The following is a 14803-nucleotide window of genomic DNA, read 5'->3' on the forward strand; positions in this document are numbered from 1 at the left end:
TGTGTTAATTATTATCAATTGAGAAGATCAACTTACACGCAACATTCAAGTATTGTATGCAAAATGCTAGTATTGTACCAGCTAGAAATGATACAACTTGTCATAGTGTCACCTTTGCCCCAAGCATTCATTTCTTTGTGTCCAGTAACAATGCCATTATATGAAAATTACCATTGTGATGTATGAATGTATAAAGTTAACTTATTTTTAAGTCAGATCCGAAAAAAGAAAACAGAGAATCTGATTAACTCAGAAAGAAAACTAATCCGCACAAAGGCATATTGATAAGGCTCATAAAAAGAAGTTTCTTATTAAATAGACTGAACATCCATGGGTTTCAATAACTTATATATGTGAATGTTGACAGAATGTTTTTCTACAGAGGATGCCAACAGGTTATTTTTTACTGGTGGTTGCATGATATCCAGTGATTTCCTAGATCAAAAGTATCTTTATGAAATATGGTCTAAAGCACAATCTTCAAGAAGCTGCAAACTACAAACATCTAGGCCTACATTTTCATGATTTTGTCAAACAGCTTAGATTTTACATACTGTAGTTTAAATCTTGAGAAAATGAATTTGTCATCATCTATCCCATGTTAGAATTTGGTGATGTAAATTTGAAACAACAGTATCCAATATCATGTTGTGTTTAGATCAAGACCATGCATATTGTCATAAGTGGGACAAAACTGAACATTGATTCAAACATTTTACAATGAAAGAAGGTGGGAGAAACTTTTGCACAGGAGCGCAAACATGAATTAGTTCCTTTGTGTAAGAATATTTAATAAAAAAAATGTTCGAACTTTTGAATCTTAATTTCATTTTGTTGATTGGAGGCTTTTATACATAATTTTTAACACAGGACAATTGAAACAACAGGGGTCATTTTCGACAATGCACGAACACTTGGAAAATCTATAGGGGTTTTCAGTCTGTTAAGAAAAAATATGCAGGAAAATTTGAACAACCTGGGATCTTCATTAAGTAATTCATTTTTCAACTAAATTCATATTGATTTCCAGAGCAAAATTAATCAGTGCAGCAAGTATCATTACTATTGAATTGAATAAAACTAGCACAGAATTTGAAGAAATATGGCCAACTGTTGTGGCCAAAGTTGTATCATTCTTATTAATAAGATGTATCTTTGCACTTGTGTATCTATGTAATTTTCAAGACAGCAAAAGTGTGGTTCAAACATATGGCCACAATATTTAAAGATCACCTGCCGGCATTTGTAGATATGCATGTATTTAGGCACTGACATTAATTAAACTGTGTGTACATATGTTAAGATAAATAAAACAACAACAGTTTACCATACTCAACAGCTGTTTTTTAAACAGCTTACACTTGTCACAAGAGAAATCAAGGGAACCAAGGTTGTAGCGGTAATCAAAATGTAATCCAGGGACAAAGACCAGACATGGAAAACAGACATACACAACAAAGAACATAAAGTAACTAAAATCATACATACAAAGTAACAATAGCAAATAAGCAACTCAGACTCCATTAAAAACTAGGAGCATGGACCAGGTGCACCAGTAGAAAAAGCATCCTCTGCTTTTCTAGAAACACCCGCTGAGTCGCTCATAAAAAGTCAAATCCGGGGTAGACGAAAGAGGAAAGGAAAACTATGACACTTTGAACAAATAAGTTCTGATAGCGCAGATGGATACACTATCCATGAATTCATGATGACGACCATAAAATTTTTGTAGTGATGTCTTCAATCTTCAACATAACCCTGCTCCAGAAGCCTATTTGTTAGAATTCTAGTGTGATACAAAAAGTCTGTGTAGTCTCAGCAAGCTCTGGCATAATGTATGAGTTGTGATAGGAACACTCCATATGCAGGTGCTGAAGGGAAGTTGCCACAGATGAAAGGAAAGTTGACAATTTTGAATGAAAAGTCATCAGGTTTGTCGTAAAGTTTGGTCAATAGTTTTCCTTTACCATCGATTTCTAAGTGTAGGTCAAGATATGAGGTTGACTTCATAGTGTCTGTAGTATCCTTTATCTCAAGTTCTTTGAGGTAGATGCGATGTATCAAATCCCAAAATTAGGGTTGTTTAATGATAATATGTCATCTATATAGCAGAAACTGAGATTAAAGGATCTAGCTAAACAACAAGGTTAGTGATAAGAGAGTGAAGTTACTAGCAACTATTTGAATTTAAAAACAAGAGGCTCCCAGGAGCCTAAATCACTCACCTTCTTGAATTTTGCCTTTCAAAGACAATAAATTTAACAAGAAGTTGTCCAACAATTTTGACTAAAGAAGTCTTTGGTAGAACTATCACACAATCTTTTCAACAATTGAAAGTTTCTTTTAATCTATCATAGTTTTCAAGATATTGACTGAAAACTATTTAAAAAAAAAGTCATTTTTCCCCTTTCAAAGGCAATAACTCTTACAAGAAGTCTGAAGACTTTTGTAGTCCTAATAATATGGATCATTTCAGCTATTGAAAGAATTTGGATAAACCTAACAGTTTAGGAGATATATGTGAAAAACTACTGTCCGACCCTTATGTTCTATTTTTAGTAATGGCGGCCATGTTTTTTGACGAATCAAAAATCCCCACATCAGTTCTACACAGTATACCCCAAGGAACATTCATACCAAGTTTGGTTTCAATTGGTCAAGTAGTGTCAGAGGAAAAGATTTTGGAAAGAAATAACATTAAAAATAGCAAAAATCGTTGAAAAAGGGTAATAACTACAACATGGCTAAGGTCTCACTAACCACTTACGGATCAAATGGCCACCCCCTTATGTAGTACCAAAAACACACTGAACCTAGACATATGCATTGTAAGTGCATTATTTGTGTGTATTATGATTAAAAGTAGTCAAAATAAAGCTAAGCATGTGTACTTTAAAATCATATATGTAATTAATTACAAAAGTGTATGAATATTGTTTACATGTGTGAGTAATTTACCTCCATGCTGTCAATTAGCAGAACAGGTAAAAATGTGGATTTTCAGTATTATTTATTCAAGTAAATTTTGTGAAGAATTTCTACTATCATCGTACCATTAGCATAATGATTTTGGAAGCCTTACTTTCCAAGCTTCGCAACAGTATGCAACTTTAAGATGTCATTTGTCCTGGGAATTCACAGTGAGACTTTGAAAATTACTTTTTTAACATGTAAAGTAATGGAAACATTAGAAGTGGTTAGCAAGACCATAAATTAAATTATGGCATATTTCAGAGAAATGCATAATTTGAGGAAAATTGCCTTTCCTGGTCATTATTTCCATTTTCCCATAAAATCAGTATAGTGATATTGGTAATCTGGCTATATTTTAAGCGGTGCATTGTGCAAGGTATTTTAAAAAAAAACATAGCAACAAGCTTTTTATCAGTAACAGTAACTCATAACTTGACGTCATCCATGAAATACACAACATCACTGATTGGGATATTCACAGTACTCAAACAGTCACACAGCACAGACTTAGAATCACACAATAATGAAATAGGTATGATATAAATAGTTGAATTCTGTTCTCTTTTCATAATGATAAATGATATTTACTATTACAACTTCTTGAATTATCATAGGTATCAATTTGGTGTGACAAGTTAGTTAAAATTGTAATTTTTTAGTAATTTAGGGGAAATATCACTGAGGGGCATGACATAAAAATGACCATTTCTTTGTAGTCCTGTCTAATTTTGATAGTTTTGGTCTTATTAGGCTCACAATACCACAAGCTTTCATAAAATGTAAAAAAAGAAAAACATAAAAACTCATAAAATGTTTTTAACAGATTAAAACAAAAATTTGACCAGAGATAGATCTCATCATGCTGAACACTTTTATACACATCAGAATTCAGCTAAACCTAACAGTTTAGGAGATATATGAAAAACCACTGTCTGACCCTTAAGTTCTATTTTTAGTAACGGCTGCCATATTTTTTGACGAATCAAAAATCTCCACATCAGCTCTATGAAGGATACCCCAAGGAACATTCATACCAAGTTTGGTTATAATTAGTCAAGTAGTTTCAGAGGAGAAGAGTTTCGTATAATTGTTAACGACGATGACGGACGACGACGACAGACGCCAAGTGATGGCAATAGCTCACATGGCCTTTGGTGAGGTGAGCTAAAAATTTACTTTGATATACACTGGTTATCTTTAAATAAACGTACCATTATTTGTACATATAATATTACAATGAGACTGGATAAGATCTGAAGAAATGTCATCGCCCCAGAAATATATTAAGAGTTTCAAAATTTCCTTGTTCCATAGTGTGACAACAGGCTCTGATACTAAAGCTATCAGACATAAAACACCTTGATTACCCTATAAGTTTTTGTAACATTTTTGTGAACAGGTCATCCTACCAAAAACCACATAAGTTATAAACACAGGGTCCTTAACATTACCCCTTAGCCTATAATAATTTTCTAAGTGGGTTATTGAGCATTTTCAACTATTTTGTGAGTTAAATCTAAGTCTTGTACTTGTCAAACTATACTACAATATGCAATACCACAAAAAGAAGGCTGGCATTGATTTTGGGGTTGCGACTTTAACTGTTTAGGAAATAGGGACCACAAAGGGTTCAAGAAACAAGCATTTTCATTATTCAAAAAACCTGACTATACATCTCTTAAAAATTGTACAAGGTGCCATACCACAAAAGGATAACTGAGATTGATTTTGGGAGTGTGTAATTACTGGAACTGTTAAAGCATGAGGTCCTAAAAAGGTATAAGAAACAACAAGAATCCAGTCAACAAATTGACTCAGAGATTGAAATTGAACCACAATATGATATATCACCAAAAAAAGAATGCTGGGATTGATTTTAGAGGTTATGACTATTTTGGAAGTAGGGGCAAATATAGTATGTCGAAATCATAACTTGAAAGTGAATGAATCTCTTTGAAAATCAATCATAAGGTGCCATACCCCCAAAGAAAGATACTGATTAATATAAGGGGTTGTATCTCAAACCATACAAGAATAAGGGACCAAAACCAAAAAAAGGAGCCACTAAGATCACTGATCAAATATATATCTGTAAAATATGTTAACCCCAGGTGAAATTCAGAGCTGTATCAAGCATTTATATAAAGGTTTTCATTCTTGCCTGAACTGTTCAGGGTAGGGTCTCACTAAACACTTATGATGTTTCCATTACTTTACATGTTAAAAAAGTAATTTTCAAAGTTTCACTGTGAATTCCCAGGACAAATGACATATTCAAGTTGCACACCATTGCAAAGCTTGGAGAATAAGGCTTTCAAAATCAATATGCTAATGGTACAATAATTGTAGAAATCCTTCACAAAATTTACTTAAATAAATAATTCTGAAAATCCACATTTTCACCATTTCTGCTAACTGACAGCAAGAAGGCAAATTACTCACACTTGTAAACAATACTCATTCACTTTTACATGATTTTAAAGTACACATTCTAAGCTTTGTTTTGACTACTTTTAATCAGAATTCACACAATGCACTTACAATGCATAAGTCTGGGTTCGATGTGTTTTTGGTACTCCATAGAGGGTGGCCATTTGATCCTGAAGTGGTAAGTGAGACCTATGCATCTTGGAATGATGAGTTATCTTCCATATTTAATAAGAAGCCTTTCACAAATACTTAGCATTGGTTGAGAAAGATTTGTTTTCAAATCACCTATTTTTAGCAATTTTTTTACAAATATTTCAAGATTTTAATTGGCCATTTTTTAAAATTCTAAATTCTTTCACTTTAATTGGCAAATTTGACTTTCAATGGCCCTGCCAATTAGGCATAAATAATGAGAGGTTGCATATAACGTGGTCCAGCAGAACTATAAGTAGGAAAGTTCAGTCAAAAGCTGTGAAATTAGAACCAATTTTTTCATAATTAAAATGATATTTTAACACACAAAGGAAATTGAGCTCAAGCAGAACTCAAAATATGATGAAATATAACTAACCATGTCAAAAGAAAATGCCAAAAATGTACAAGATCCTTACTAGATGTTTCTTAAAACAAATGGACAATTGGACAAACAAAACAATTACATGAGTGGTTGAATATGTGCAATATCCAACAATAGGATAATGGTTCCAATTATTTGCAAAAATTATAATTATAGTAATAATTTTTTTAACATTTTATTGGATTTAAAATATATGCTGGCTTCAAAACTACTAATAATAAATATTACAGCAATTCAAAATAAACTGGCACTGCTTTCAATACAAATCAATGTTGGTATCTGAAGTATTTAAGAGGGTGTCTAGAGAAGACCAAGGCAAAAGGTGTCACATGCCAAATTATGTTTTAAAGTGTCAGTCCCTGTAAGAATCAGGCAGTAGGTGAGACATGGTATAAAAAAAATCATTTTGATGGTGTAATTTGACTATCTGTACCATCATAATCAAGAAAAACAGACACGATTTCCCATATCATGCTGGACAAATGAGTTGCAATTTCATTGAAATGCACTCAAAATGAACATTTCAAGGGCAGATATTTCTGTCCTATTGAAAAATTTCTGTGTAAAGCCAGCCATGCAGAGATCAAATAGTGGTCTTTTCAAATAGAGAAAGTATCATCGAGTGGGCTTTGAATGCATGCTTCTGATTTTTCCCATTTTGCCTGATTCTTACTAACACTTACACTTACAAACATCCATTAGTGATCATGTCTTCCAAAAAAAAAGTAATACTTGTAATTTGGTAAGAATGAAACTAATTACATAGAAAGCACTACAAATTTTATAATAATTGTAACTCTTTGTTCTCCGAAGAATTTAGTTAATTTATTAGAGAATTTTGAACATACATGTATATTCTGACTCATCCATTTTTAATACAGAAAATTCCCTGTTAATGAGTCAAACAATAAATTGGAACAAAAAAAAATGGTGGGATAGAATATTCTCTGTGCCACCCATATCATAGGATCTGCCAGTTTGTACATGGTTTATCTCTTAAATACCAGAGTCTTAAGTCAAATTCAAATATGTCAACTATGATGACATTAACATTTAAATTTTAACCTATCTAGGAATGTTTGTGACAGACCAAATTTGATTAAATCAACAAGACATGAAAAAAAACTACAGCAAAAATACATAGAAGAAATACCATTGTGATACAGATTCAGAAAAGTGCAGAAAAAAATGTCATAACTTTAGTCTTGTTAATACAAAATACCACTCAAATTAACATTACAAATTTCAGTATGCTGTACTTGTGTGTCAAGGAGTAAACTCGCACAAGCAGCATTAGAACCATATACTCAAGATCTAAATTGGAAAATGCAAACAAGTTAATATATAAATAAGAACAAATACATATACCTTAGTATAGTGAAGTTTAATATGAGTGTAAATCATAGAATATCATTAAAATTGAAAAAAATAAATATTACAAAAATTAGTATAAGCAACATGATGTTTGAATATAAATTTAAATTTACATGTACTTTCTGCCAGTGAATAGTTTCCGTATTATAAAAAAAAATGATGCTAAGCATTCTATTATTGAATTTGAAATAACAGTTCAAATCATAGCTAAATACTTACAGTGAATGCTACATGTAACTCAATTTAGTTCAGACAGCACAGTCTTAAAAGTTAAAGTACCGTGAAGGACTGTCCTGTCATGGCCTAAGGAGAATAGTGCAAGCCTTATAAAAAATCATACCTCAAAAAGTTTGGAAAAAAAAACATCATGTGTTAGAATGTGAGGTTGGAATGTTGTAAAAAAAATACAACAAATCAGAAACTTCTAACAAAAAAGACCATGTAATAACTATGGCTAATATTGATTGAATGAACATATAATTCAAATCATTTCAAAATTACTCATTGTGTTGAATCTCTACAACTGAAGCTGCAACAAGCTGAGCGAGTTCTTCTTGTGAGAGTCCAGTTTCTACTTCCTGAGCGTCTTCTGGTACTTCTATCAGCCCTTCCTGATTATCCGCTGCAGCATCCATTACATTCTGAACATGAACTACCTCTTCTCCTATCTTTTCTCCATTTTTTTCAGCTTGCTGCTTTCTGTATTCTTCTAATTCTTCCTCATCATGACCTTTCATGTGATTGTCTAAAATCTGCTTCCTACTGAAACCAAAGTTACAAAGGTCACAACGGTAAGGGGTCTTCCCAGTGTGTGTTCTGTAGTGTGATTGTAAATTGGCTTTCTGAGCAAACGCTTTCTTGCATATGTCACATTTGTATGGCTTGTCACCAGTATGAATTCTTATATGACGATACAAGTCTGAGATTTTACCAAAACTTTTACCACAGGTATCGCAAGTAATCTTTCCACTGTGAACTTTCAGATGTATGTGTAACCTGTACATGTCAGTAAAGCCCTTGAAACAAACCCCACATTTGTAGGGCGTATCATCACCAGCATGAATCTTCATGTGTCTACGCATATTACCACTCTCATTAAAGGCTCTGCTACATATAGGGCATTTGTATGGTTTTTCCCCTGCAAAGAAATATTACATTTAAAAAGTTTCAAATTTTTATTTTAATAAATGTATACAATTTTTAATACAATACATGCACTAACATCTTTTCAGAGGTTGTTATGGTGATCTCATCATAAAATTTACTCACCTTCATAAAATAATAGGAATATGGTGTAATTTTAAACATGAAAATTTTGTTAGCCAATGCCATTTTCGATAAGACAGCCATAACTAAAAGAACACTTTTTTTCATATTTACTATGTCACCATGGGAAACCCATGAATGACAACACTTTGTACGTAGTCAGCTGTGGGTTTATGTTACTTATTCTACTGTTGATTATTAATTAAAAGGTACAGTTTCCTTCAACATATTTACAGCAAGTCATATAAATTCAACATAACACATTAAAAATTAAATCAAAATTCTTCATAAATAGAAGCTGTGTATCATACAGTTGACTACACTGAGGAATATAATGATTGATTGATTTGTGAGGTTTTTATTATAATAAATATAGCACTTTTTTAAGACATATCAAGATTTAAACTGGCATTTTAATTTGTTAAAAAAAATTACCTTGTATACAAATAAACCATGTAAGTACATATGAGTTTTAAGTATAACATTTACCTGTATGCACCCTCCTGTGCATTTTAAGTTCATATCGATGCATATATGTCTTGTCACAATCATTACACTTATATACTTTGGCATGTGTATGGGTCTTCAAGTGACGATGGCAGTTACTCTTGCTGTTATATTCCTTCCCACATACATTACATTTATAAATGTACTTGGTTTCATCTGCCTCATCATTGGGGTTATAATCTGGGTCATCATTGATAACCAGTGTTTCTTCAGATTGCATGCTTGTTTGATTTAAGTCTTTAGTTTTGTCAACATAGTTAATATTGCCATCTGCATCAATAGAAACATCGCCAAGATTACCAAGGTCTATCAGAGTAGCAACTTGCTGATTTGCAAGCGTGACCTGTTGAGTTTTAACTGTAAACTGCTTCTCCCCATCAGCAGTTTCTGTTTCCTCTATTGTCTGTTGGGGTGGTTGAGATTGTTCAGGAATTGATGGCTGTAGTTCAGCCGCTATCTCTTCCACTGCTTTTGGCATTTCTGATTCTGGTAGTTGAGATGGTTGTGACTGTGCTAATTGCTGACTTGCTGGTGTTTGGGAAGGTGTCTGTCGAGCTGGTTGACGTATATTTGTCTCAACACCAGGCCTTAATTTCTCCTCATCTTGTTCATTATCATGTGTTTTTAAATGTTGGAGAAAGTTTGCTTTCTGAAACAAGTTGCCACAATAACCACACATATAGATTTTTTCTTTAGCATGTGTTTTCAGATGATTTTGCCAGTTTGCTCGCCGTTTGTATGTGATTCCACACAATCCACACTTATGAACAGTTGAGTCTTTCTGTTCAGACTCATCATCTTGGATATTTTGAATGACACTGGCATTTGAGAATGTCATTCTCTGTTTCATTGGCTTGGATGAAATAGGTCTACCTCTTTTCCTTTTTCCTCGACCTAAATTTTCTTGATTTTCTTCATCTTGGATTAACTCTTCAATCTTTTCATCTGAATCTTCAACATTTTGAACAGCTGTAGCTGTTTCATCCTCATCTTCCTCCATTTGAAAATCAGTCTGAATACCACTGTCTGAAAAGTCATAGCTATTGTGGTGTGGTACTGTTGTATTCTGTATACCTACAATAAAACAGCTGTAGTAAAGATAAGGGTCTTTACAATATAGAGAAATCTGGATTAAGGTATTATATGTGTAAACAATATGAGCAGTGATCGAATTTCAGGGGAAATACTCGCTAAATGCAACTTGAAATTCAGTTTTGCTAGTAGAAATTATTTGCACTTGCTAAAATTTGTCAGTGGAATTCTACATTTTATATGTATATAAAGCCCAGAAATAACCCAAAAAACTTAAATTTAGCGAGTGTAAATTTTCAGTACTTGCTAAATTTAGCTAGTGGAAAAAAAGATGAAATTCAGTCCCTGATAGGACTGAACTACACTTGTCAGATATCTAATGTAATGCTGACTAAGCAAACCCCATTGTATCACCAGTTATTTCCAGTAAGAAATAGTATACATGCACTTCAGTCCAGAAATAGCTCTCAATGATCGAAGCTGTGTGGACAGCATCGTTTTCTAGTTTATGAAACTCCATAAAAACAAAGAAGAACTTCATTTGGTCCAATAAATACAGGACTTCAAGTTTACTTTCAAGGCTGAAAAGTCATGAAAATTAAAGGTCACCAACATTAGGCCAGTTTTAATTTGAACTCCTGTAGTATAATGGCATATTGTACAAAAGGTGGGATGGTCTATAGGAAAATTCTCTTTAATGTTATCAATTTGTTTATCATGTACAAGTAGATAGCAGTGAACTATTTAATGTTCCCTGTTTAAAAAAATTGGATAAATCACTTCTCCCGCAAAAACATCACAACACATTTCTCTTGTGATATAACTATTTGAAGTCATTGCTGATTTGGACTATCAATCTGCCTATCACAAAATTTAAAATTATTTGAAAATAACAATAAATTATTGATAAAACCTATATAATATGCTCCAGAAGGGAGCGTTTATAGTTGTATTATCAACTTGGTTCTGTATACTTGTGGCAAGAAAAAGCATCAATATCCGGTTTTTCAGGAGCTGAAAAACAGCATAATTAATGGCAGCTTCATTTGCGTATTCTTGTAAATGTGTGATTGAGAGCCAAACCAGTCTCAGAAAATATTTGCTAGTTTCGATAATTAAATACAAATCGAATCATAGATTTTCAAAGATAGGGTTGGCATTATAGTCTGCAGTATGGCATCCAGATGTTTACGAAAATTACGTAATCAATATTACCCATAATTCTCAGGTCATAAAAATTGCGAAACAAAATCGAACCAAAACGAAACGAAAATAATCGATAAAAGAAAGAATCAAAACGAATAAATTCAATAAAATGAATCAAATCGTTATAAAAACATAATTTAACTATACAAAATGGAACAGAATAAAGCAAAACTAAATGCAACAAAAGAAATCTTTGAAGACGTTTCGCAAATATAAGAACCATAATGTTAACCAGTGCCGGACAATTCGACCCAGACATTTCAGACCATGACAACCAATAATTCCTTATGAATGCCGGACATTTCGCCCAATAGACATATCTAACCACAACAATCAGTATACTGCTTTAGGACAAATTTGCCATACTTGAAGGTTATAAGTACAAAATATCAAATCAGAACTGACATTATCAAAGTTGTTTTTAATCAATGTTTTTTTTGGGAGCGTTAAAAGGTTTCACCTTCATCATAATAAACAGGATAATAAATCATTTACCACAAATAACCAAAGTATAATCACTGAACCAACAGCATTTGTAGATAAAAGTTCTGTGACTCCTAAAATCTTGGCATTCTTCTGAACTCATGATCATATTTTGCTTATTCACACTTTTCAAATATACATCCTATAATCATTTAAAAATTTCAAAGATGATTATCTGACCCATAAACACACATAAACACAATATATTTTATTTATCATTGGCTATAGTTGTAATACAATTAAAAATAAGCTGTCAGAATTCACATTACTTAAAATGAATTTCACTTTTAGGTGTCTTTTTTTCTTATACATGTACTTCACTTAATGTAAAAAAAAAAATACCCTGCTCTTAACAGTTGTCACATCAAAAATAATATTTGTAATCAATGACACTAGACTCAATGCTAGTGTATTCAATTACAATGTACACTAAAACCTGACTTGAGCAACTTGTCTATTGAACAATCACCTACCACACTGGTTTGCCAATGCACTATCACATCTTATCATAAAATGACACTGTACTGAACGACCACCAGTCAAATGAGGCCAATAACTGGTGAATTATATCAGAATTCATCAATTTTAACTGGTTTTTTTTGGGGGTTTTTTTATGACCATAAAAAAAATTAATTTGTACCTGATGTTTTGTTTTGATGTTTACAACCAGAAGTTTGATGTTCATTATGTGTATGTCCCCAGGTTCTACTGTACAATATACTTGAAAAGATATTCATAGCAGTGTACTATCATCACAAGGGTAACCCGAATTACAAAAGTGCAAGTACATGTGTGTGTGTGTGTATACCAATAGTTCTGCAGAATTTTCCCTTCCATTTAAATTCCCCCTCTGATCCTGTATCTACAGCTGAGTAAACAACAATTTGGACAGTTCCATCAGACAGATACTCTGTTCGGTAATTACCAGCTGGAATCTTGACTGGAACTCCATCAATGATTATTTCTTGGTTCATCTTGAAAGATTGTTATCTGATCTGTTTAATATAAAATGGTAACATATTTCAATTAACACAGATCTAATTTTTATGGGGTCAACTAATGAAAATTGGCAAGGGGAAGCAATTATGCAGTAAAAGATTCCTATAGATAAACTATGGTATTCAACTTTAGCGGGAAGGAAAATCAGGTCTGTTCATATATTTCAATTTATAGCCAGCATTGTGAAAGGGTATCAGCTATATGGTTATCTTAAGTGCAATGTATTAATATGTTTCTTAATTTCCCTTAAGGTTTCCTAATGTACCAATGAAGTTATAATTGGTGTCTGTTAACTTCAGTTTATGATAACTTGAGTAAAACTTATTGGATCTTTCTGCGATTTTAACAAATTACTCCTAAGGACATTGCAGAGAGCCCTATAGTTTTTGGAGGTTTTTGCATTATCCCTTTTGGAAACAAGGAGCTAAAAGGGGAGGACATGGGTTTATCATTAGAACTGATACGAAAGGCTTATTGTTGATCTGATTTTTATGATTCAGATATCAATCTGTTCCTTTGGAAATTTGGTTTGAAATTTTTTTTTATAGGGTAGGCTTATTTTAAAACTGATTTGGAGTTCAGGGGTACAAAATTGAGTCCAACAATTCTACTCTTTTTATTGTTGGTCTGATTTAGAAAATGTTTTTTGATTGGAATTATTTTGATAATTTTTGCCTGCCATTTTCAATCACATTTCAGATATCGCAAAACAAGAGGCTCCATGGAGCCAGAATTGCTCACCTGGTTAATTTTCTTCCTTTCAAGGGCAATGCATTTTGTAACTGACAATTTTGACTCAAAAAAAGACTTTGGTAGGACTTATCATGAGGATCAATACATCAATTGAAAGTTTCTTTCTATTTATTATAGTTTTCAAGATATTGACTGAAAACTGCTAAAACATCATTTCCCAGCTTTCAAGGGCAATGACTAAGTCATCCAACAACTTTGATCACTGCAGACTTTTGTAAGCCTTATAATTAGGATCATTTCAGCAACTGAAAGAATAGATCCGAGTGGTCAAGGGCGCTGGACTTCTTGCAGGTGGTGTTGCCATAGATGTCAGTGGTACCAATTTGAGTCAAAGGAAGGGAACGAAAAAAGTTCACTTTGCAAATTTGACAGTTCTAACATCGTTGGGAATTTTCAGACTCTTCTCAGCTTACATTATCTTCCATGTATCAATGGAGTCATCACCTTCTGAGACATTTAATAATCTTTGTTTTGTTTTTTGCTTCTAAATACAAATTTTCAATATACAATGTACATGATTGGTATTTTTTTATTTTTTGTATCTAAAGAAACTAAATGCCAATTTGCAGTTATACAAATTAGTGATAATTTATAACTATAGTCTAAACATGTAAATGCAATGTTGCAAACTGTGAGGTAGCCTGAAAGTTATGGCAGAACATACATAATGTCACTGTTTACCAGGCAGAGCTGGAACTGTCAGTGTCACATAAACTTATACCAACAAAGTGAAAGTAGAGAAAAAAGGTTTTATGTCTCACATTAAACGCTCGATCTACCCGTGATATCAAGTCGATGCTTGAATTTTAGTTTTTCTTATTACTGCCAAGCTTTCAAATGAAAATCCATCAACAAGGTTCCCAAAAAAGCTTGCATAATTTGCCACGCCTACCATAAAACTCTAGAAAACTAACAAACAGATTTGTGTTTACTAACCAAATACAATATCGTAGGATACTTTTTCCTAACGTCATATAAAATAAATGGCGTCTTCAGTTTGAGATAAAAATGTTCAGGAAAGGGAATTAACTGGGAGATTGCAATGCAATTCTTACCTGCATACAATCTGCAAGTTCTTCATTAATTTTGTTCATCATTTCACAAAACTGGAGCAGTATTTCTTTAAATATTCGTATCATATCTTTAAAGGTTTTTTTTTACTTCTTAAACAATTAAATAAACGACGGTATTATGGTTACTTAG

General features: G+C 32.7%; 1 protein-coding gene across 9 annotated transcripts; it reads right to left on the minus strand.

The window, feature by feature from the left end:
• Positions 1-6139: 6139 nt before the first annotated feature.
• Positions 6140-14803, minus strand: LOC148616486 (uncharacterized). Of its 9 annotated transcripts, none has more exons than XM_088583569.1 (4): positions 14656-14803; positions 12774-12843; positions 9110-10201; positions 6140-8492 (listed from the first exon to the last, which is right to left on the minus strand). In XM_088583569.1, the coding sequence occupies exons 2-4, from the start codon at positions 12820-12822 to the stop codon at positions 7852-7854; spliced, it is 1782 nt and encodes a 593-aa protein (XP_088439695.1). In that variant the 5' UTR covers positions 12823-12843; positions 14656-14803; the 3' UTR covers positions 6140-7851. The 9 variants fall into 9 exon arrangements, with proteins under 9 accessions (XP_088439695.1, XP_088439689.1, XP_088439693.1 ...); XM_088583563.1 differs by having other exon boundaries at positions 12657-12843; positions 14656-14801; XM_088583567.1 differs by lacking the exon at positions 14656-14803 and adding an exon at positions 14537-14626.

The sequence above is a fragment of the Perna viridis genome, chromosome 5 (assembly GCF_037379345.1).
Source record: "Perna viridis isolate PV_CMFRI_1.1 ecotype Kerala chromosome 5, ASM3737934v1, whole genome shotgun sequence".
NCBI lineage: Eukaryota > Metazoa > Mollusca > Bivalvia > Mytilida > Mytilidae > Perna > Perna viridis.